The sequence below is a fragment of the Mus caroli genome, unplaced genomic scaffold (genome assembly GCF_978045245.1).
Source record: "Mus caroli unplaced genomic scaffold, Mus_caroli_1 scaffold_17, whole genome shotgun sequence".
NCBI lineage: Eukaryota > Metazoa > Chordata > Mammalia > Rodentia > Muridae > Mus > Mus caroli.
Window position 1 is genome coordinate 91344992 of NW_028227272.1, and position 25067 is coordinate 91370058.

Below are 25067 nucleotides of genomic sequence, written 5' to 3' on the forward strand. Positions count from 1 at the left end.
GGGGAACTGGGGTGCGGGGTGGGGCTTCATGCTTTAGGGATCAGAGCCCCGAGGGCAGCGGCCCCAGGAGTTGCTCAGCAGTGGGGAAAATTGTTCCCCGGGACGCGCAGCCGCCACCCGTCATCTCGGAGGCCCTGTAGGCCGTCTGTCCCGCCCTGCGCTTCCCGCTCCGCCAGTGACCCTCCTGGTTTTCTTTTGTCCTTTCTCCACTCTGGACACACACCCCTCCCCGCCGTCCGGACCCCGCTCTCTTCCTTGAGCCTTTCTGGTCTCCACCCTCTGCTTCCTCCGTCCCTTCCCGAGGTCCCTTGCCCTCCCCCTCCCCACGGGGCACAGTTTCCCCGAGTCCCCTCCCCGCCCCGCCCCAGTTTTTAAACCTGGCGCGGAGTGAGCGGGTAGGTGAGCCCGTTCAGCCAGGGGGACCAGGCGCCGTCGGGCTGAGGGATTCGCGCGACACCCGCACCATGAGACCCGAGGCGGCCGGAGCCCGGGAGGCGCAGGGACGTCTCTGCCACTGTCCGGGGGATGATCCCGGGAGGCCACCACTGCCACGCGGGCCCGAAAGGTGAGGGTGTCCTGTGGCCCCGGTGGAGGTGCACCCAGACACTGAGCTCCTTAACCTGAGATCGACTACTGCAAACTCCTGTCTGAAGTGCAGGGACCCCGCGGATATCGGGCAAGGAAATGGGCAACACTTGCGTGTATTGAGGATCTGAAATTGATCCAGTTGGAAAATACTGGAGGCTGGGAGCCCCATAAGAAATTTATAAAAGGATCCTGCGGGTCTATCACAAAGTGACAGTCTCCTGCCCTACTCTGGGGATCGGTGTTTGCCCATTCCTGGGACCCAGCTATCTTTAAAGCTGTGAAGTTTAAGGAAATCAGATTAGCTGGGTAGGGAACGGAGCACTTGGCGATGCAGAAACGCCTTTGGCATAGTAGGCTAAGGAGTCTCCAGCAGCAGAGGTGGTGTAGTTGAAACCAACCAGCTGTATTAGAAAAATTTGAGGTATCAATGAGAGATTTGCTAGGAGAAAAAATAATCTCGACTCACACGCGCCCTAATAATAGTGTTAGATATGGGGCTTTCCTTCTCAGAGTGTACTAGTAAGCAGAGCCCGGAGAATTCTTCAGGAGACAGGAACAGGTAAAGTACTGACTGGCCCATCAGCAGATAGACCTTAAGGGATCATGGTGTGTGCAGGGACTCTTTGAGGGGCGGCAGAAACGCCAGGGGTTCAGTCTCTCCTGGTGCTTGTTTCCAGTTCCATTCCAGCCCCGTGGAGACCATGGATGTCGCCTCCCCCCGGAGATGCTGAACTGACCAGAACGGAACGTCCGGTAAGCTAAATGTGACTGTTGTAGGCAATAGTCAATCCAGAAAGCAGCACCACGTCTATAATAACTTTGAAAACAAAAACAAAACCCGGGGGAAGGACTCCTCTCTCCTGCTTAGCTTGGCCTAACCCACAAGTAAGTTCCTGAAGGTCTAGTGGGTAGAGCCCAGAGTGAACGGAGGTGCTAATGGGCCCACTGGGCTCGCGATTGCTCCTCCATCCTTGAAAAGCAAACAGCTGAGGACATGGGCTTTGCATGGTAATTACATGCAGCGGTGGGGGAGGGGGTTCTTCTGTAAACCAGAGCATGGGGGAGGGAGGGGCAAAACCCAGCCCCCTTAGAGAAAAGCTGATTATGTACCACACTGCAAAGTAGGCAGACCTCCATCCACCTCAGGTGCCCAGACAGTGCAGTTAAAAGCTCCCACCCTTGTCTGGCCCTGTCTGCAAGAACTCCTGCAGGATCTTCTGTTCTCTGTGCAAATACACTCAAGCACCGGGCTTTGTCAGCAAAGATTAATTGCCACAGCTATCCCTTTATCTTTGCCTTGCCGGTTAATTGCTTTTGACTTATTAAGAGAATGTTTTGCTTACATTTGCTATATTCTCAAATATAAATTGACCTTTAAAACAGCGGAGGTAGCTTATGAAGGGCCATGCATCTCACTTACACAACACCTGTGGGATACAGCTTAATGTACAGATAGATGTGATATGAAAAGTTAACTGTGGGGAATTACTCCTCTATTATTCTTTTACATTTAAGTTATTTTCTTTGAATACTGAGTGCTTTAATTCAGTTAGTATTTATAGAAGCTTAAAGAACGAAGCAAACAGGAGGGCAGCTAGAGTCTGCTACATGGTTTTGTTTCGGTCCTGATAATCCCTGCTCCAAATTTCTAAGTGACTGAAGAGAACTTTCTATCTCATTCCACTCAGACCTGAGTTCTTAAAGGTAAGATTTAAAAGAACTCACTAACTACTAAATTTTCCTTTAAGTGAACCGTGAGTATGGAGGTCGCTCAGTTGTGTGGGAGACTAGAGTACTACGGCACACACAGGGCCTGAGGCAGGCAGCTTCTGGTTCCACTATGAGGAGAAAGCCCCTTGTGATTATCCTAAAGCACAGCCCCTTTCCAGTTGACTGCACTTCACACAAGGTGGTTAAGTCCTGGATTTGGGCAGATGGGGGAGCCTGGGGTTCTGTAGGGACTGTAGAACTGGCTGCCTTCCCACACGCCTGTCAGGGCGAGATCTTGGGATCCACCCCTGGGTCTTTCCTTGTCACTAGGTTCTGGATTTACCAGGGAGCTAAACTCCCAGCTCTATGCAGAAAGCTCTTCATAGATGTCACACACAGGTTCTCTGCAGGCCTTAGTAAATCCGGTTCCTCCTAGCAGGCTGGGAGCTTAGGCCACACAGTTTCTAGCTGATGACATTGGCAAAGCGGGGAAATTCCTCATCCCTAGTCTCCATGACACTTTGTAGAGGATTCTGTGAGGGACTGGGGCTTGGTGACCCATACCAGGACTTCCAGCAAGCAGATTGAAATTGGAATAAGATACAAGTCTGAGAAAAGCCCCAAGGCCTTGTTCCTTGAGCAGAGGAATAACTATACCCACTTGATGCCTAGACAGCTGTATCCTCCCCTGGATCGGGGGGAAAGATAGACAAAACAAAACAAAATAATTTTTTTTTTTTGAGACTGGGTTTCTCTGTGTAGTCATGGTTGTCCTGGAACTCACTCTGTAGACCAGGCTGGCCTTGAATTCACAAGATCTGCCTATATTTGCAGGGCCTAACGGTGTGTGCCACCATGACTTGGCTGATAGACCAAATTAAAAGAAGAAAGAAAGAAAGAAAGAGAGAGAGAGAGAGAGAGAGAGAGAGAGAGAGGAAGGGAAAGAAGGAGGGAGGGAGGGAGGGACACAGAGAGACCGAGACAGAGAGATTGGTTCTGAGGATGGCCTGGGACTGGCATATCTGATGCTAAATGTTTCTATCACTGTGCGGCATGACAGCCCCACCCTCACCCCCAGCCTTGATGGTTTTTGGCTTTTGGCCTCCGCACATTTCCCTCCTGGCCATTTGTCTACACTACCAGGGCCTGGGCCTGGGCTACAATCCAGGATTCCCGCCACAACCTTACAGTCAGAGGTTCATGACTGAAACTCTCTGCTTGAGCCTGTTCTTTGGAGCTTAAGAAGATGAACATACCTTAAACCCACTGCTTAGCTGGCTTATTGTTCTAGTCTCATTAACTTACCAAAGTATGAGTGTTTCAGTGTTTCCCTCCATGAGAACTGATCTTTTACTAAGGCCGTTTTGAAAGCCAGGTGTGGTGCCTCATGCTTGCAGTCCTAGCACTTGGGAAGATCTCTAAAAGTGTGAGGTCAGCCTGGACTACATAATGAGACTGTGGGTCAGCCTGTGCTACATAGGGAGACCCTGTCTTAAAAAGTCAGAAAAGGGGGGTGGGAAAGGCATACAAAGTTAAGAGCCCATGTTTGTGGGGTTCCATTTCTACAGTTCCTGTATTGCAAGTTGCTGGCCTATTCAGGACAGGGCACTTAAGGAAGCAGCAGCCTTTCTCTGGTCAGACTAGCATTACCCTTAGCCATCTACCACAGTGTACACTGCTGCCCCCTGCAGGTCACCTTCAGCAGGACAGGATTGCAAGGTGAGAGCCTCAGTTTAGGGGATTGTTTATGATTACAAACATGAATCCAGAAGTTGTTTCCTGTAGTTCTGGAGAGTCAGAAATAATGGAAAGCACTGTGTTCCGAAGACCCTTGCATATATCCACTTAGCTCTCAGTGCATCGTGGAGAAACACTGCTAATGCGCTGTAATGACTGCAGGGGCAGCCTGTAGCCCAGGTTACTTACAGGTACTTTATACACACACACACAGGCACACACACACACACACACTCACATGCCATGCATATTCATGCACCAAGGTTGACTAAATGGTGAAATGGCATGGATAGCAACCATTGCAAGACCTTCTGAGTCCTCATTCACACACACATATGCATATATATATATATATATATATATATATTCCAAAAGTACTTGGCTTTTCTCATCTCTCTGCTCAGCATTTCAACTCCACAACCCACTCCACTTTGTAAAGCTGTCAGAGACCTATCACTGCATAGAAGAGAAAGAAGGATAAAAGGGAGAGATAGAGGTCCCCAAATCTAATTTCTCTCATCTCTTCTTTGAGCACGACTACTAACAAAGTACAATCACTCCCCTGAACTACCAACAACCAACACACCACGCCTCTTGGGGCCCTCGCATTTATATATCCTCTGAAAAGTTCCCAGAATTCCAAACAACAAACATAGAAACTATCTGCAGCTGGCAAAACCATGCCTCTGCTAGAGCATGAGACAAATCACAGTCAGCTGCTGCAGACAGTCGGAAGCAGCCCCACATCTCCACCCCTGGGATTTAAAACGAAAGAACATTCTTATATTTCTGTGTTTTTTTTTTAAGGAAACCAAAATCCCAGAATTGTCACTACAACCACACGCGTAGATGTAAGGTTTGAGCCTTCACAGTACCTGGTTAAATATTCTGGAAGCAGAACTTGTGAGATACCATGGAATGTTTAAGCTCTTAAGGCTTGAGATGGTGACAGACTTGTGTTTTTAAAACTTGAAGATGGCACCTTCAGGGGCTCCGCAACTACACCTGTGCTTCTACATATTTGTCTTTGCAGTGTGAGTCTTGGGGGGACCAACACACATCGGGATCAAAGGGAGCCTTTGGATTCCAGCATCCTGTCAGGTAAAAGGTTACTTCATGGTGAAAAGCACGTGATAGGACACATTAGCATTTTTAACAAAATAGAGAATTAAATATATTATCTAGTTTTGTTTGTTTGTTTGTTTGTTTGTTTGTTTTTCGAGACAGGGTTTCTCTGCATAGCCCTGTCTGTCCTGGAACTCACTTTGTAGTCCAGGTTGGCCTCGAAATCCGCCTGCCTCTGCTTCCCGAGTGCTGGGATTAAAGGCGTGCTCCACCACACCCGGCTCCTCTATTATCTAGTTTTATTTTGCTTCCTTACCAAGGGATTTTAAGGATGATTTGTTATATTTCTGGAATCTGTTCTTGATTTTATGCATTTAATGTTTCATTACAAGCTGGGACTGACCATATCCCAAATCCCGTTTGCCCTTCAAACTCATTGGCAAACACTTCGATGTAACCAGCTAATTTTAAGCATGGCCAAGCCTAAGCCTTGCTCGCACTTCTGTTTTAGATGTGTTGGTGCATGTTGCGTGTGCTCTGTCTGCTACAGGGCTCCTACCACACTGACTGCTCAGCAGTACACTCGGCAGCACTTTCCACTCCTGCCCAGAAACACCAGGAGCTTTCCCTCAGCTGTGTTAATCAAAAATGTCTCCAGACGTTGCAGAGGGTGCCTGGAGGTAGCACGGATTCTGCTGAAATCTTAGGGTCTCAGGATTCTATAGCCAGATTAATCACACACAGTCAGTAGCCTGCGTGTTCGCTCTCTGTCCTCTGTCCAGGAAGGAGAACACTAGCTGAAGTTGGCAGCAATCAACTGAGAAACTCTACTTCCTCAGAAGATCAAAGGGGAAAAGCCAAATGAATGAATAAGTGAAAAATATTAAGAGATTATTGGTATTTTTTAAAACTTTCCATTATAACTGGAATCCTCAAATCCTTAAAATTTGGGGATTCCAACTTTTATGTATTTAAACATTTTCCTTCTCTTTCTCTTCCTCCCTGGTCTCTCTCTCCCTCCCCCTCCTTCCTTCTTCCTTCTTCCTTTTATTTTATCCTTCCCTTTGTCGTCTTCTTCTTCTTCTTCTTCTTCTTCTTCTTCTTCTTCTTCTTCTTCTTCTTCTTCTTCTTCTTCTTCATAAGACAGGGTTTCTCTGGCTATCCTGGAACTCACTCTGTAGACCAGGTTGGCCTTGAACTCAGAAATCTGCCTGCCTTTACCTCCCAAGTGCTGCCCAAGTGCTGGGATCAAAGGCGTGCGCCACCACTGCCTGGCTGTCCTTTCTCTTTACCTTCTCTCTCTCCTGTTCCCTTTCTTCCTCCCTTCCTCGTTTTCCTTCTTAGCTTCTTCCCTCCCCTTTCCCCATATCCTCCCTCCCTCTCTCCTTCTGTCTCTTTGTCTTTCCCCAAATGCAACTTTTCCTTCTGTTGAGAGGGACACACCCTCCACCTTCTCTTCACCTCTAGAACAGAACAGTCAGTTACTCCTCCAGGCCAGAGTTTCAGAGTCAAGTTTCCTCCAAAGCTCAGAGGTTTACGTTCCTGTCTTCCATGGTGTGTGTGTGAGAGAGAGAGACAGAGACAGAGAAAGACAGAGAGACAGAGAGATAAAGAGAGACAGAGAGATAAACACACACACACACACACACACACACACACGACAGAGACAGAGAGAGACACACAGAGAGAATTGGAGAATTGAACATCTACTTCCAGGAGGGCTCAGGTCATCCATCTGATGAGAGCTGGTCTTTTAAGATTAGAGCCCAGTGTCTTCGTAGCCTGTTAATATTAACGTCTTTGCTGGTGGATCTATGTGGATTAGTGTGGGGTTTTAGCGAGTCCCTCAGAAGGTGTTCAGTTCTGTGTTCTGGTAACTTAAATTCACCATGCACACAGAAAGCACAGGAACAAGGAACAGGGGCTTTTGGTGGGAGCTTGGGCCCCCCCCCCTTTTTTTAAAGGTTGACTAATGGTTTATTTGTTTCTTTAATATTAGACTTTACTTACCCATTTCAAAGCGTCAAGAATACCTTCAGAGTTCTGGGGAAAAAGTGCTGGCCAGCTTCCCAGTGCAAGCCACCATTCATTTCTACAACGATGACTCTGAGTCTGGCTCTGAGGAGGAACAAGAGGAGGAGGTCCAGCACAACCACCTTCAGTGCCTGGAGGCAGAAGTCAGGGATTCTGCTCAGGAGGAAAGGGCAGGATAAAGCTGGCAAGCCTGTGGGATGAAGGAGTGGCCTCTGGGAAGGGTCAGCTGCCTGCAGGTGACACTGTAGGGGGCAGTGAGAGCTCTAGCAAATGAAGGGAGCCTCTCTCTCATGCTGGTCACTGTGTCCTGGGGACAGCCTTGCCTGCCAGGACTCAGTCTCTTCTCCAGACTCCTGTGTTGGAAATTCAGAGGTTGGACTGTGCTCAGCGCCTACTCAGGCCAGGAACTCCACTTTCTTATTTTTTTTCCTGATGTGTGTGTCTGTCTGTGTGTCTGACTGTATGTCTGTCTCTGTGTGTCTGTCTCTGTGTGTGCACACATGTGCTCATGCGTGCTTTTGAGGAAAGGTGCCTGATCTGATGAGAAGGTGTTCTCAGGAAGAAGGCCTCCAGAGCTCACTGCTGCTCTGAAAATGACTCCTCCCTAAGCCTCACCACCCCTCTCCTGTCCAGAGACCCATTTTCTAGTGATTCTCCCTTCGTAAAAACAATGTAGACATTAACTCCCATTTTAAGAGTTCATTTGCAGGGCTGGAGAGATGGCTCAGCAGTTAAGAGCACTGACTGCTCTTCCAGAGGTCCTGAGTTCAAATCCCAGCAACCACATGGTGGCTCACAACCATCTGTAATGAGATCTGATGCCCTCTTCTGGTGTGTCTGAAGACAGCTACAGTGTGCTTATATAAATAACATAAATAAATCTTTGAAAAAAAAGAAGAAGATATGATCTCTTTAGGAGATAAAATAGCTGTTTCTGAGAACTGTGTGTTTAAGTATATATGTCGTAAGGGTTAATTCTTATTACTCGGTGACCAGCATGGTCTTGTTATTTGCATGAAATGATACTGTTAAAGTTTCTTATGTAAAATTATTTTGAATTTTATTATTTTGATACCCCGAGGACTCTGCTCCTCGAACCTCTCCCTGATTATCTTTCCGGATTCCGACTTCCCACACACACCACCCTGTATGAATTTCTACTTGGAATAAAATATTTTGAAAGAATGTTGTTTGACAATCATCTTTTTGTGTAAGATGTTCTTAGAGTAAATTAGTTCCTGCACTAAAAGTTTTAAAGATTTTATTTTGTATTTAAGTCTCTTCAAATTATATATTTTCACAAATGCAAAAGGGGTCAGCAAGATGGCTCAGTGGGTAAGGGTACTAGCAAGATGGCTCAGTGGGTAAGGGTACTAGCAAGATGGCTCAGTGGGTAAGGGTACTTGCCACCAAGCTGAGTTTGAGCCCCCAGATCTCATGTGACAGAGTTGTCCTTTGCCCTAGAGACACACAGAGTGGCATGATGACCCCTACCACACCCACACAGGGTCAATGAATGAAGAAAATAAAAGAACAAGCCTACAAGGCTGAGGCAGGAGAACCCCAGCTCAAGGTCTGCCTTGGCTGCTCAGTGAGCTTAGGGAAAGCTGGGTATTTAGTGCAACCATCTCAAAAGAACAAAATAATATGAGAAGAGTTAGGGATATGGTTCAGTGGTACAGTGTTGACCAAGCATGTGTGAGGACCTGGGGTCCATTAACAGCAAGTAACACAAACACATAACAAGAAAACACACTAAAAAAAGAAAGCAAGATAGCTTATACCGTCACTGCCCAAACAACACCTTAATAGTTACAGAAATACAAACAGTGCAAACACTGTAACAGATGCAATGGTGCAGAAAGCTCTGTCGTTTTTCTCCCTCTGTCTTCAGGTAATAAACAAAAAATATTCCAGACAGGATCTAGCTATACATTTCTGGCTGATCCGGAAGTCTCCACGTAGACCAGGTTGATCTCAGGCAGAATCCACCTGCCTCTTCTTTGGGAACTGGGACTAAAGTGAAGCCACACTCTACCTCCATGGTAGTCCTTAAAAAACAACAAAACAAACAACAACAACAAAACCCCCAACTCTTCCTTATTTCCTTTCTTCTCTCAGTGCTGTGGCTCAAGCCCAGGGCCTCGGGCACAACAGACAATTGCTCTACTAATGAACTTAGAGTTCCAGAGTAAAACTTGCCCTTAAAAAAAGTTCTTAGCAAACACAGGAGTGGATGTTCACAGTCAGCTATTGGATGTATCACAGGGCTCCCAATGGAGAAGCTAGAGAAAGTACCCAAGGAGCTAAAGGGATCTGCAACCCTATTGTTGGAACAACATGATGTACTAACCAGAACCCCGGAGCTCTTGTCTCTAGCTGCATATGTATCAAAAGATGGCCTAGTCGGCCATCAATGGAAAGAGAGGCCCATTGGACTTGCAAACTTTATATGCCCCAATATAGGGGAATGCCAGGGCCAAAAGAATGGGAATGGGTGGGTAGGGAAGTGGGGGGCGCTATGGGGGACTTTTGGGATAGCATTGGAAATGTAATTGAGGGAAATATGTAATAAAAATATTAAAAATTTTAAAAAAAGAAAAAAAAAGTTCTTTTAGGGCAGCTGGAGAGACCACTCAGCGTTTAAGAGCACTGGCTGCTCTTCCAGAGGTCCTGAGTTCAATTCCCAGCAACCACGTGGTGGCTTACAACCATCTGTAATGAGGATCTGATGCCTTCTTCTGGTGTGTCTGGAGACAGCTACAGTGTACTCACATACATGAAATAAATAATTTTTTTTAAAAAAAAGTTCTTTTAAATACATTTTCCCCCCACATGATCCTTGAGCTCAGCACCTGGCTTCCCTGGTAACTGTGGTTGCACTGATCACAAAATGAAATCCATAACTTGAAAGCTCTATGCTTTTTTTTTCTTAATCGTGTGTGCATGTGTGAGTGCAGGTGTGTTCATGCCACAGCCCAGGTGTGGAGGTGAGAGGATAAACTTGGCTGTCAATCCTCACCTTCCACCTCCTTGTGGCTCCTGTTTATGGCCGTGCAGCAGGCCATCCGCCAATGGGATTCTGAGGGTTCTCTCTCCACCTCCAGAATGGCCCCTGGTGCTGGGGTTACAGATACACTGCAGGATTTGACTCCACATGAGTTCTGGGGATCCAACCCAGAACCTCATACTTCCATGGCCAGCACCTTACTATCCAACTGTTTAAGTCAGGGCTCTCTAGAGTCACAGAATTTATGGGTAGTGTCTATATAGTAAGGGGATTTGTGATGATGACATAGAGAGTGGAGTCCAACTCCCCAACAATGGTCAGCTGTGAATGGAAGTCCAAGGATCTAGCAGTTGCTCGGTCCCACAAGGTAAGCAGGAGAAGAAGAATAAATCTTCCTCCTTCCAATGTCCTTATGTAGGGCTCTAGCAGAAGGTGTGACCCAGATTAAAAGTGTGTGCCAACGTGCCTGGATCTGGGTGCTCTTACCCACTGAGCCATCTCACCAGCCCCCCAGATGACTTTGAACTCAGAGATCTCCTTGCCTTAGTCTCCTGGGAGTCACATCCACTGTGCCTCAAGATCTCCGTGCCAAGATCCAGGTCAGAAACTTGAATCTCCCGGCCTCAAGATCAGGATCACAGGCAAGCTTCCAATTCTGGATTGCAGTTCATTCCAGATATAGTCAACTTGACAACAAGGAATAGCCACTACACTAGCCATCTCCCCAGCCCCAAGTTTCACACATTAAAAACTACTTTATCACTTACTGGCATGGATAAACTGTGCTACCGTCACAAGCACTAATCGGACCTACCCTCTCTTTCCCGCCATTTCCCTTCCAATATTCTATATCCAGGTGGATTTAAATGTATGTATGCACACACACACACACACACACAGATGTGGAGGTCAGAAGAACTTGCAAAAGTTCCTTCTACAGTGAGTCCTGGGGACCAAGCTCCAGTTGTGAGGTTTGGAGTAAGCCTCTTTATCTGCAGGCACCAGGTAAACTTGGTCTCCTCCCCACATATGAGAAAGGACGTCTCTCTATGCTTGGATTACTGCTCCTAGCTATTGTGCTTGCAAATGACAGGATTTCATTCTTCTTTATGCCACAGTGTTGATATGCAACGTTTTTTTTTTCTTTAATTTTTAAAGATTCACATGTTTTACATGTATGGATGCTTTGCTTGCATACGTGTATACCGCATGAGCACCTGGTGCCTGTTGAAACCAGAAGAGGGTGTTGGATCCCCTGGAACTGGAGTTTTAGACAGTTGTGAGCTGCTATGTGGGTGCTGGGAATTGAGCCTGGGTCCTCTGGAAGATCCAAATGTGCTCTTAACTGCTGAGCCATCTCTCCAACCTGATCCCATGTTTTACTTCTCATCCCTCCCTGGATAAGCATCCAGGCTGATTCATACCTCAGCTATTGTGAATCCTGCCTCAGTCAGCATGGGTGTGCAAATATCTCTTTGCTATGGTTTAGTTTCTTTTGCTTATATACAATATTAGATAATTTTGTGTAGTTCCGAACAGAATACCTGCGGAGACAATTATATGAAGGAAAATCTTATTCTGGCTCCTGGTTTTATTCTACGACTGCAGGGGAGGGCACAGCATCAACGGAGTGTGATGGAGACTGTTCATATCATAGCTGAGAACACAGAGGGAACCATGGTCACTGGCAGACGCAAGAGACCTGCCCCTGGTGAGTAACTTCCATCAGAAAGACCCTGTATCCTAAAGGTGCCAAGGTCCCCCTGCCCTACAAGACAATACTATTAGCTATCTGGGAGACAAGACCCAGAAATGAGCCTGTGGGAAATATTTCAGGTTCAAATCATAACATAACATATTCAGTCAATATGAATGCTGGATCACATTGTGGGACACAAACAAAATGTACTGACTTTACTACCAAAGGATAAAATTCAGCAAAACTCCATTAAAAAAAAAAAAAGCCTTCCAGAGGAGAACATGGTGGTGCCTGCCTCTAATCTCAGTACCTGGAAGCAAAGGTCCGTGGGTAGCTCTTGAGTTTGAGGCCAGCCTTGTCTACATAGCGACTTCCAGACAAGGCAAGGCTACATAGTGAGACCCTGCTTCAATCAATCAATCAATCAATCAATCAATAAAGGCTGCTTGACAGAATTCCAATTCCTCCAGGCCCAGCCTGAATGAGGAGCTGCATCTTCATCCCCCAGGCTGCGGGCCTTAGATGCACATAAAATGGATGAAGGAGAAAACCAGCTGATGCAAGCATCTTCCCTCTCTGACTCTGTCCACTGTGATATGATCTCCATTTGTTCTTTCTGGGTCTCTGGGTCTGAACTGAGGCAATGGTGTTCACAAGAGTCACTCACCCAATCATGGTCCCCTGGCTCTGCCATGACCCCACCATTGCACACCCATGACCCTGCCCTTGCACACTCAGGACCCTGCTGTTGCATACCCATGACCCCACGATTGCACAGCCATGACCCCACGATTGCACAGCCATGACCCCACGATTGCACACCCATGACCCCACCATTGCACACCCATGACCCCGCCCTTGCAGACCCAGGACCCTGCCATCGCATATCCTCCACACTAACTGCAGAACTCACCAGCATCTTTCAGTCTTACCTTGGGCCCTAAACAGTCAATCAAACTCACTTCTGCTTGCTGGGATAATCCCTTTACTTCTGCCACCTAGATGTGATCTATCCAAGCAAGAGGAAACCTGCCCTTCTCAAAAGCACAGATGGAGGGAGGCCTTGCTGCTTCCTGAAGGAGCAAAGCATGACTCATTTTTATAAAAGTGCTGAGGAAGGATCAGTGCATGTGTGTGCGCTTGTGATGGACAACATGAAAAACAGGTAATTAAATGCTGACAGAGATGTAGCTGCCTCAGAAGGGGACTTACCGAGAACCTAAAATACACAGAGAAGGAAGGATGGCTGCATCTGTGTTTAAAAGTGAGAAAACAGACATTTGGAGGGTGTGGAGAATCTAGAGCCACAAACTGAACGATGAAAATGTAAACTAGCACAACCAACTGGGGAGACAGGTTAGCAGTTTCGTTAAAAAGAAAGCATAGCTTACCATACAACCTAGCAGATTCACTTCTAGGACTCTCCCCAAGAGAAACAAAGACATCCATCTATCTGTACACAGAAAGACATTCATATGGAGGCCCTTACAATATTCCCAAACCAGAAACTGCTCAAATAAACATCCACCGATAAATGGGTAAGCAACGTGGCACAGAATTGCAAATGTCCAATGTATCCCCTATATACCTCAGTTGCTAGTAAGTACCTAGTCACAGTAGCCATCTAGGTCATCAGAGGTGAGTTGCTGAGGTAGAGCAGTTCTTCTACGTAGGACTCACGCCCTCCGGATAAGGATGGACTATTGTTCGTTTTGTAGAAATAATATTCTACAAAAAAAGAGATGTGACAGTGATTCATGATGGAGCATGAAGGGACCTTGAAAACATGAAAGAACCCACGGAGGCTGCGTGTATAACTCGTCTGACTTGTGTACATTTCCCCAGAGAGCGAGGAAGACCGGGTGGGGGCACTTGCAGCTATAGAAGCAGAGCGGTGGTGGCTTAGAGCTGCTGGTGGCACACAGTTAATTACAATCAAGCACAGGGACACTTAGGAACGGTGGATGTGTCCCCAAACTGGACTGTGGTGACTGCCGAGCAAATTCACTAAGGCACTTGTATTATATAAGGCAACAGGGAGAGACACATAAATTACACTCTAAAATTATTTTTTATTGTTGTTTTTTGTTTGTTTGTTTGTTTGTTTTTGGTTTGGTTTGGTTTTGGAGTTTTTTTGTTTGTTTGTTTGTTTTTTCGAGACAGGGTTTCTCTGTATAGCCCTGGCTGTCCTGGAGCTCACTTTGTAGACCAGGCTGGCCTCAAACTCAGAAATCCACCTGCCTCTGCCTCTAAACATTTCTCTTTAGCTACTTTACTGAGCTACTACGGATTAATTTTTATTCTTCTGTTTTTCAGCCATGACGTAATTTAAATGTTTAACAGTAACTCAAAGGAAACGGTTCCAAGTGAAGCGTCCGTTGCCCACCTAACATCCCTTGTTTTTGACTCTGGGGCTTATTTATCGAGACGCTGTCCTCTGAAGACTTGCGGTGACCTCTGAGCCATCCATCACCGGAAGGTAAAACGGTCCCAGGTGTACTTTAAGGATAATGAGTTCATTGCAAAATAAAACACGAAGATAAGAGTGGTGGCCCAGTTTCAGGTCATCAGGAGGGTAGACCTTTATGATCTGTGTTCAAAGAACATGTCTTAAGTTATTTTGGATTGTTTAATGTCATGGTAGGGCCAATATCCAAATTTAGGTTAGGCATAAGACATAGGGCTTTGTATCTCAACAAGGCAAAATGACAGCAGTCTCCACTGTATATAATATATTATATATATGATATTACAATGAATATATACATACTCATCAAATATGTGTTACTATGTACATTATTAAAAGAGATTTTTAAATCTTTTTTTTTTTTTTTTTTTTTTTTTTAGGTTTTTCGAGACAGGGTTTCTCTGTATAGCCCTGGCTGTCCTGGCACTCACTTTGTAGACCAGGCTGGCCTCGAACTCAGAAATCCGCCTGCCTCTGCCTCCCGAGTGCTGGGATTAAAGGCGTGCGCCACCACGCCCGGCTCTTTAAATCGTTATTTTAAAGTACATTTTTTTCTCTCCACATAAACAGGTGGAGGAAAGGGACGTACTCAGAAATGCCTCGATGACTTCTAAACGTCCCTCACCTCCCGAGACCCCAGACAGCTACCTCTTTTGGTTTCTTCACAACAAATAACTACTGTTCTTATTTCCAATACCATAAATCCACGTTACCCAATTTTAAATTGCCTGTAAGTATCCGTCATGATGCTTGCTCATTTCTTCAGGATTCGTACACTGGACATCATGTCTGTCAGTCGTCCATTGCCGTGTGATGCTCTGCTGGGGAAACTTCTCGCTACTTCCTTTAGTTGGTGGATGTTTGGATTGCTAGGTTGAGGCTGTCATGAGTAATGAGACTCTGACCTATTTGATGTGTCTTTTGTACACACGTGTGAAAACGTCTCCCGAATACCCATCATCATGGTGAGTTGTGGTAGAAATCGTGCTATTTTGCTAACCTCTCCAAAGCCATTTGAAGTGGTTTCACCGTAAACAAAACCAAATGCAGAAATCCCTTAATATAAACAGACGTTCATTCTTCTTCAGAAGTGGCGTGAGCAAACACTTTCATGGGCAGGACAATTGAAAATCAATCACAAAGTTACTGGACTGTGGTGTCACACAGCCTGGCAGCTTCCGAAGACACCATCCCCTGTGGAGAGGGGATTCCTTGGGGAATGTACCCTTGGGAGCTTCCCAGCATGCCCTGAGGCTTCCATGGTGGAGTCTGATGGACGTGGCTTGGACTCAAAATAAAAATGTGTTCCATTTCCCCCTCAGAAGTCTGCTTGTTAGTTTATTGTCTATTTACTTACATGTTGGCTCATGTGTGTGCACGTGCACATGTATGTACACGCAACATGTGAGAAACACACACTAACCTTGGGTGTCGCACAGGAGTTATTCACCTTGGAGTTTCTGTTATTGTTGCTTTAAGACTATCTTTTATTATTATTGACAATTTCATAGACGTATAAAATGGGTTTTTGTTTTGAGACAGAATCTCTCAGTAAATGCAGAGCTCACTGATTCAGACAGACTGTCTGGCAGGTGAGCCCCAGGGACAGGGAGAGTCTGTCTCCTTGTCCCCAGTTTTAGGATATGCCCACTAGACTGTCTCCCATACACATAATTAAAGATTAAAAATAAATGTTAACAGTGGAACAAGATGAGCTTAATCTGGCAGAGACTTGGTGTGCCAGGGTGGGGGACCCCACCCTCTCAGAGGAGAAGGGGAGATAAGGGGAGGGGAGGGTCTCAGTGAGGGAGAGTTGGGAGGGAGCAGCGCTTAAGATGTAAATTAATTAATTAATAAAAAATAAATATTAAGAGTGCACACCTTTAATCCCAGCACTCAGTAGGCAGAGGCAGGTGAATCTCTGTGGGTTTGAGGCCATCCTGGTCTACAAAATGAGTCAGGATAGCCAGGGCTCTGTCACACAAAGAAACAAAACAAACAAAAAAACCTGTCTTGAAAAACAAAACACACGCCTTTAATCCCAGCATTTGGGAGGAAGAGGCAGGTGGGTTTCTGAGTTCGAGGCCAGCCTGGTCTACAGAGTGAGTTCCAGGACAGCCAGGGCTACACAGAGAAACCCTGTCTTGAAAAACCAAAAAAAAAAAAAAAAAGAGAGAGAGAATGTACCAGATGTTTCTTTTCTCTGTTTTATTTGGTTTTAAAAGTTGCCATAACTTTTGATGTTTTTTACTTGCTAAATTAACTTCTTGAATAATCACACAATCTTGAATATCTGTAAATGTGTGTGTCTGTGTATCTGTATATGTGTCTGTGTATGTGTGTCTGTGTGCGTGTGTCTCTGTGTGTGTCTGTGTATGTCTCTGTGTGTGTATATGTCTGTATGTGTGTTTCTGTGTGTGTGTGTCTGTGCATGTGTGTGTATGTCTGGACATGCCCTAAGACAAGGTTCATGAAAACCCTATTGAATGCTAACTCTTCTGTACAGTGGCACACAGCACTAATCACTCATTGCCTTGAGTTAAATGTAGAAGTAGATTATTTATTGTTTTTAAGAACCTGTATCTTGTGATGAAATGTCATTTAGAGTGTATTATTCCTTGCATCTCAGATCACTGTGCATAAGGACAGTTAGGTACCAGCAAGGAGGCAACTTTGCCAAGAAGACAACCAGCCTTCCTCAGTCAGCAGCTTATTCTATACACTATATGTTTGGGAAGTCATAAATATGAATGGATTCAAAGCTTCTTGCTGTTAGCAGATTTCATCCATTAATTTTGTAAAAAACAAAAGTGTGTGTGGTATGTGTGTGTGTATTTGAGAGAGAGAGAGAGAGAGAGAGAGAGAGAGAGAGAGAATGTGTGCACTTCAAACACTGGTGTACCTATGACCAAGCATGTGTCAGTGTGATTCTCCTGTCGGCCTCCACATTGAAGGCGTTTTGTGCACTGTGTATTCAGATGCTGATTTCTGTCCCACAGATCTAGTGCAGCCTGGACTTTGACATTGTCATTATTATAAAGCATACATATCCTGACTCAGCATTCTGTAAAACATTGCTCTCTGTCACTTTCTGGTTGGTTAGTTAAAGAGCTGGGCAGAAGAGTAAAAGATAGGGCGTCTGTGCTTGGAGAGAGGGAGAGAGTCTCAGGGAGTGGGAAGGGGGGAGTCCAGAGGGTCACTATTGTGACTCAGATTAAGAAAGAAGTGCTAGGGCAGAGCCAGATGGCAGAAACCGGCCCCAGCGTGTCTAGTTACGATAGTTCAGAATCTGACCAGCTAGAAACGTTTAATAAATATAAAGGTCCTTCAGAGCAAGGACGGGCATAGAAAAGCCTTCCACCTCTCATCTCATGGTCGGAGAGGATTGAAGATGTATGTCATTACACCTGGCTTTTCATGTGGGTTCCGGGGATTGGACTGGAGTCACCACGCTTGTGTGGCTACTGTCTTTACCCTTTGACATCTCCCCAGCCTCATTCACTCACTCACTCATTCATTCATTCATTCATTCTTAAGCAGTTATGCTGAGATAATCCATATACTCTATAGCTTTTCTGAAGTATACAATTTAAGAATTATGTATTCATAGATATGCGTGACTATTACCACAAACAACTGTCGACCTCCCCTCCACCCAAACAAGCTCCTTTTAGCTACCAATCCCTATTACCCAACTCTCCACAACTCTACATCTACTCCTCTTCGTCTTTATAGATTCTCTCTCTCTCTCTCTCTCTCTCTCTCTCTCTCTCTCTCTCTCTCTCTCTCTCTGTGAAAGTGTGTGAAGGTCTGAGGTTGACATTGGGTGTCTTCCTCTATGGATCTCCAACTCATTTTTTGAGACAGCGTCATTCACTGAACATGGGCCTTGCCAATTCAGCTAAGCTGTCTGGCCTGTGAACCTCATGGATCATCCTGCCTCTGCCTCCTCAGTGGGATTACAAGTGGACCACCATGTCCACCTTGTCTTTGGTGGGTGCAGGGGAAGGAACCCCAGGTCTTTATGCTTGAACAGCAAGCTCTTTATCCACTGAGCCATCTCAGCAACCCTATTCTTGATCCCTTCATATGAATGGAATCAGATACTATGCAGCTCTTGGTGAATAGGAGTTTTATGCACAATGTACTTAGATTCACACAAGTCGTAGCGTGTATGGGTACTTCAGTCCTCGGTCTGGCTGAATAACAGGTCATTTATTGCCTGCTGGTGGATGTTTGGACCATTTTTCTATATATCTAAAAGTTCCCTGGAGTTTTGCAATCCTGTTATTTCTAAACATGAGGTTACCCCATCCAAGAGTAGCTAACATTTAGCAAGAGAGTCGTCAACAGGATTTCTGTGTGTGCCTCTTTGGTAGATGTTTGCCAAAGAAAAGTGTCTGGCATGCACACTGGCTACATGGACCTCGTGAGTTCTTCGCCTTACCAAATCCTAAGAGGAGCAAATGGCTTTTTACCTTCTTTAAATAAAAGGACAAAACCATCCTTCTTTCTCTTCATTCCTGCCAACTCTTAACAAAGTTGACCCTGAACACCAGCACACTTATTTTTCTGCACACTGGAAGCCACAGAGCCCGAAATCATAGTGATTTCATTGTCTGCTGTTTGGAGTAATCTGGCCTTTGCCAAGCATGTCAGAGGGAAAGCTGTCGCAGTAGCCTTTGCCTTCGCCATTGAACAAACTGTCTAACAGGTGACAAAGAGATGGGACTGGGATAGTCAGCTTTTCATTCCTGAAACAAAACACCTGCAATAACGTATAAAAAAGGGAAGGAGGGCTGGAGAGATGGCTCAACGGTTAAAACCACTGGCTGCTCTTCCAAGAGGTCCTGAGTTCAATTTCCAGAAACTACATGGTGGCTCACAACCATCTGTAATAGGATCTAATGCCTTCTTCTGAAGACAGCGACAGTGTACTCATATACATAAAATAAATAAATAAATAAATCTTTTTTTAAAAAAAATCTTTAAAAAAAAGACTTGTTTTGCTTTCAAAGTTTTTAATTATTTGTTGTGTGTGCTTGTAGATGCATCCTTGTGTGTGCACATGAACATGTATGCACATATGTGTGCAGGCCAATGGCCAGCCTCCAATGTTTTCTTCCTCACTTGCTATCTGCCTTGAGTTTTTGAGTCAGGGTCTCACTTCCTGGAACACCCCAATTGGGCTAGGCTGGCTAGCTAGTGAGCCCCTGTGACATTCCCGTCTCTGTCTCCCAGTGCAGGGATTTTGAGTGTACACTTTTCCTTATGCTTTTGTTTTTAACAAGCGTTCTGGAGCTGGACACAACTCTGTGTGGCTGCATGGCTACATTACCAAAAAAACCAATATTAATTGAGTACCTACTATCTGCCAAACCCCGACTTGGATAAGGCTGCTTGTACTGGCTGGTTTTGTGTGTCAACTTGACACAGGCTGGAGTTATCACAGAGAAAGGAGCCTCCCTTGAGGAAATGGGAGGAAATCCCCATAAGATCCATCTGTGGGGCATTTTCTCAATTAGTTATCAAGCGGGGAGGGCCCTTGTGGGTGGTGCCGTCTCTGGGCTGGTAGTCTTGGTTCTATAAGAGAGCAAGCCAGTAAGTAACATCCCTCCATGGACTCTGCATCAGCTCCTGCTTCCTGACCTGCTTGAGTTCCAGTCCTGACTTCCTTTGGTGATGAACAGCAATGTGGAAGTGTAAGCCGAATAAACCCTTTCCTCCCCAACCTGCTTCTTGGTCATGACGTTTTGTGCAGGAATAGAAATCCTGACTAAAATACTGCTGTAGGCAGATAAGACAGTAAGTGGTCACTCTCCGATGATGTCTTCAGACTCTATCCACATTGTTTTTGAAACAGAGTCTCCTAATTGGTGTTGGGGTTCACTGCCAGGCTGGTTCAGCTGGTCACTGAGCCCCAAGACTTTGCCTCCCCTCCTGGAGTTACAAACACATGGCCTTATGCTTGGCTTTCTTATCTGGGTCCTGAGGCTCAAACTCAGATCCCTGTACCTGTGTGCCAAGCCCTCTAATGACTTAGCTGTCTCTGCAGGCCTGGCTTGCCAAGGTTACAATCACAGGTGCTTGGTCTCATTGCCTCTGGGGCTGAGATGAGGCAGAACAGCTGCTGGAGACAACTTGTTGGAACAAGCTGTTTTGGCCTCATGGTGTCTGGGAATCAAAATAAAAAATAAAACAAGAGAAGCCAGATATGCCCTTGAAGGGTGTGTACCCAGTGATTCTACGGCCCTACTTCCTCTAGGTTCCACCACGTGCTAGCAGCACCTTGGGCTGAGGGGCAAGCCTTCAAAACAGCTTGTAAATGTTCAAGAGCTTGGAGATTAGCACTAGTTCTTACCTGACTTCATTTTCTTTTCTTTCTCTCTTTCTCTCTCTCTTTCTCTCTCTCTTTCTTTCTTTCTTTCTTTCTTTCTTTCTTTCTTTCTTTCTTTCTTTCTTTCTTTCTTTCTTTCTCTCTCTCTCTCTCTCTCTCTCTCTCTCTCTCTCTTTCTTTCTTTCTCTCTCCCTCTCTCTCTTTCTTTCTTTTTCTTTTGAAAAGATTTATCTGTGCAGCTAAAGCTGGTCTGGAACCTTCTGTAAAGCTCAAGCCAGTTTTTAGAAACATAATCCTCCAGTCTCAGCCTTTTACATGCTGGAATTACAGCCACTTTTTTTGTTTGTTTGTTTGTTTGTTTGTTTTTGTTGTTGTTTTGCATTTGTTGCTGTTGTTTTTTAATCAACCCTCAACCTGGTGCTTACTTAGAGCACATTCTCTTCAAACTTCAAATTTAAATACATTCTATTGAATAGAGAGAGAGAAAGAAAAAGCAATGTTCTACAATAGTCAAACAGTGCCCTTATTTCCTGAGACCGACCACGATGGTCCAGCTGTGGTGGAGCATTGGCAGCTCGTCTAGAAACAGTGGCTCAGCTCTGGTACGGACACGAGCCGTGAAGAATCCTTTCTAAGTTCGTGGTCTCGTTTGTCCAGTTGCAGGCACTGTCTGCAGCCTGTGCCCTATCAGTTCTCCTGTGGGAACTATCCTTAACTCATAAGGAAAGCCAAGCCGGAGAGATGGCTGAGCCTACCGTATGAACACTGAGAATCTGCTGAAGAATGCAAACCTAGGCGATGTGGCCGGAAGAACAAAACTCATCACTAAGAGTTCCGGTTAATTCGTTCTTCTTGGCTCCTTCCCATCTCTGATGCCCAGCTGCCTTCCTGCCCTGGGTTCTGTATCCTGTGTGTTGCCAATGACAACAGGGACACAGTTACATACCAGCTTTTTCATGCTCACTCTGCCCCGGGGACTGGCTTGTGAGTTTTGTTCATCTCATATGCACATAGCCCTGTGGCTTCCCCACGGACAGCCAAGGAACTGAAGTTCAGGTATGGATATTTGAGCTCTAGCAGAAGACGCTTGGGAGCCAGCATCTGCGACAGCACTGCCAGACGCTAGGCTTAAGAGTGGGGGCCGTGCAACCATGTTCTATACAAAAATTTCGGTCTTGACAAATCCTGAGCTAAAGCCATCACAGATCCGTTCTGTTTTATACGTTATAGACGTGGGTCTGTACTGAGCTCTCCACAGCTGTGTGCAACCATCTGTAAACATGTCTGTGAGCCATAGGTGGGGGGAGGGGGAGGCCCTCACGCGCATGACTTTCCTGAGAATGCAATGAGCCATCAGGACACAAGCACACCAGGGCTTGGTGTGGCACGCAGCACCTCTGAAAAACCCACCTCAGAATCACCCAATGCCCTTGCTCGGCCCCGCTCCTCTGCATACATACAGGCAGACAGACAGACAGACTGACTTTATTTTTGGGCTGGGTCTACCTTTCATTTATCTTTTTAGTTTTATTATTTTATATTTGGTTTTTATGACAGGATCTCATGTAGCCCAGGCTAGATTTGAACTTCGCTACATAGCTGAGGGTGACTTTGTAGTCCACGGTCCACCTGCCCTAATCATAAGGGGATATGCAAAGAGTCCCTAATCTATTGCAGACTTAGCCCAAGCTGGCTCTCCCTCAAAGTCAGGTTTTCAAATAGCAGGGGTTACTCTTTGGAGTCCTCCACACTTGACTGGGATGACCCCATTACTCTGTTGTCTCCTACAGACTCTATCTTGAGTGTGGGGTCCTGATGGCCTCCCCTGATACCCTATGTCCAGTCTCCGTGAGGCTCAGCTTCATCCTCATTATCAGAGACCCATGCTGTACACTTTAATGCTGCCTCCTCACAGTCTCTTAGTATGGTGGGTTAAATAGGTTTTGTCTCCATAGACTCCTGTGTTTGAATGTTTGGCCATAGGGATTGGCACTATTAGGAGGTGTGGCCTTGTTGGAGGATGGGGATGGGCTTTGAGACCCTCCTCCTAGCTGCCTGGAAGCCAGCCTTCTTCTGTTTGCTTTCAGAACAAGGTATAGAACTCTCAGCTCCTCCTGCACCATATCTGCCTGGATGCTGCCATGCTTCCTGCCATGATGATAATGGACTGGACTTCAAAATCTGTAAGCCAGCTCCAATTAAACGCTGTCCTTTATAAGACTTGCCTTGGTCAAGGTGTTGGTTCACAGCAATGGAAACTCTAAGGCAGCCCCCATAGTAAACACATATGCACGCATGTACGCACACACACACACACACACACACACACACACACACACATACAGATACTCACACAATTTAAAACCAACACAAATCCCGTCCATGCCAGACCTTAGGTACAGAATGTGATTAGGACAGAGGACCCCTGACTCCCACAGGGCTTCCTGTATAGCTGAAGATTAAACAAGGCCAGCTGCCAGCGCCAGAGGTTGAGGCTGAGCCCCAGCGCATATGTTACCAGGCTAGGATGAACAAAATGGAAGGAGTGTTCAGAGACTTCCACAACAATTTGGCAGAGAGTTTCCTGTTTGTAGAGTTTAGGAAAACAAAACAACTCGGTTCCTATTATTTATTTTTTGAAATTTTCTAGGAATTCGTTATTATATTTTACATAAACACAGAGCAGCAAAACGTTGCAAATTTTGAAAAACTCGAACCCCCACCCGCATACCCAATGATGAGAAGAGATATTCGGTACAACACACGGACCCGCGTGCCATGAGCAATGGGCTGGAGAACGAGGGGAGCCGCGGTACAGCCATGTCTGGTGACCAGAGTACCAAGCATGAGGCCCTAGCCAGGGCAAAGGCTGGAGGAGTCCCCCAGGTGCATGCAAAGCCTTAGGCAAGTGTCCTGAGGCAATGTGAACCTGGAGAATGAGATAGATGGGGCTGGTGGAGGCCTAGCAGCGGCAGGGAGACTGCGGGAGGCGAGCAGAGGCCTGTCAGGTGCTGATGAGGCTGAGAGGATCTGAAGGGATGCAAAGCAGAGGGAAGAAAAGGAGTAGCTTTTGCTGAGAGGCTTCCCCTGCCGTACAACACACTGGAGCTGCACAGGGAGGGGCAAGGCTATGTAGGAGAGGAGCGAAAGCGTCTGGCATCCAGGAGTGGGGCAGCAGACATGGCCAAGACCCTGAATTTGATGCACCAAAGAAAGAAGAGAAAAATCACAAAACAAAATTGGGACCTACAAAATGAGGATCCGATGGCGTCCTGCTTCCTCCCAGGCCCTTCTAGAAGCAAGCAAAACCATTTCTGCCATGACCTTAGAAGAAATGAGAGAAAGAGAATCACATTGCATCTCAGCCAGACGGAGCCTAAGCTCAGCCAGGCTTTTCAGGGTGGGCTTCCTTGCAGAGGTCTCTTTGAAGGGACTTTCGGTTTCCAGGACACTTAACAAGTGAGATAACATGTAGTCAAGATGAAATTTCACACACAAAAAAAGGATTTTCTTTTTTCTTTTTCTTTTTTTCTCTTTCTTTCTTTCTTTCTTTCTTTCTTTTTTTTTTTTTTTTTTTTTTTTTTTTTTTTGAGATAGGGTTTCTCTGTGTAGCCCTTGCTGTCCTGGAACTCACTCTGTAGACCAAGCTGGCCTCAAACTCAGAAATCTGCCTGCCTCCTTCTGTCTCTGTGCTGGGATTAAAGGCATGCGCCTCCACTGCCCCGAAAAAAAAAAAAAAAAGGATTTTCTTAAAGACACTAACTGCGGATAGGCAGAAAAAGCTAAAGATGAAAAGGGAACTTAATAATTTTCGTGATAATAATGAAGAGGTTATAAAAAAGCTGCTTGAACTAGCTTTCTCTAGCAGTCGGTTACAGGGCTGTGAACTGCGCAGTAGAGAGCTCTTGCCGGTGATGCAGAACTGTGCGTCTCTATGGTTACCTGTAACCCTTCAAGGCACCGGAAGTCAGGACAGCTGAGGAGGTGTGGTCTCTGTTTTCTCTGTTTGAAAGTATGATGGAGGGCCGCTTAACAGGACACTGCAGAGGACGTTACAGCGTCTAAACGTCTATAATCAGATCACCACCTTTCTGTGTGCCCGGCCAATGTCAGAGCTGCTCACGGTCTTCATGGATTACAGGAAGCTGTTGTGAATCTCTTAGGCAAGATACAAACCGACCTAAAATTTGAACCATGCTCGTTATTTTTTTTTTTTTTCATTCTTGTCAAAGAATTGCTTGGTGTAAAGAGAGTTTCAAAAACAAGTTTGAGTTTGTCATGTGCATAAGGTTGTTTCTGCTCCCTGGGGGCACAAGCAGCCTTCACCAGAACTTTTTTTTTTGTATGTAAATGCAAAGAGTGTTTTATTCTGTAGAAGCCCAGCATGTTGGGGTCTCTCATTACCAAGATGGAGAGACAA

General features: G+C 45.7%; 1 protein-coding gene across 1 annotated transcript; it reads left to right on the forward strand.

Moving 5' to 3' along the window:
* Window positions 1-375: 375 nt before the first annotated feature.
* Window positions 376-8274, forward strand: Ripply3 (ripply transcriptional repressor 3). Its single transcript, XM_021185516.3, is given in 5 exon segments — window positions 376-565; window positions 1266-1341; window positions 5069-5136; window positions 7100-7275; window positions 7278-8274. Coding segments are annotated over 5 exon segments (552 nt in total). The 5' UTR covers window positions 376-464; the 3' UTR covers window positions 7409-8274.
* Window positions 8275-25067: the final 16793 nt, after the last annotated feature.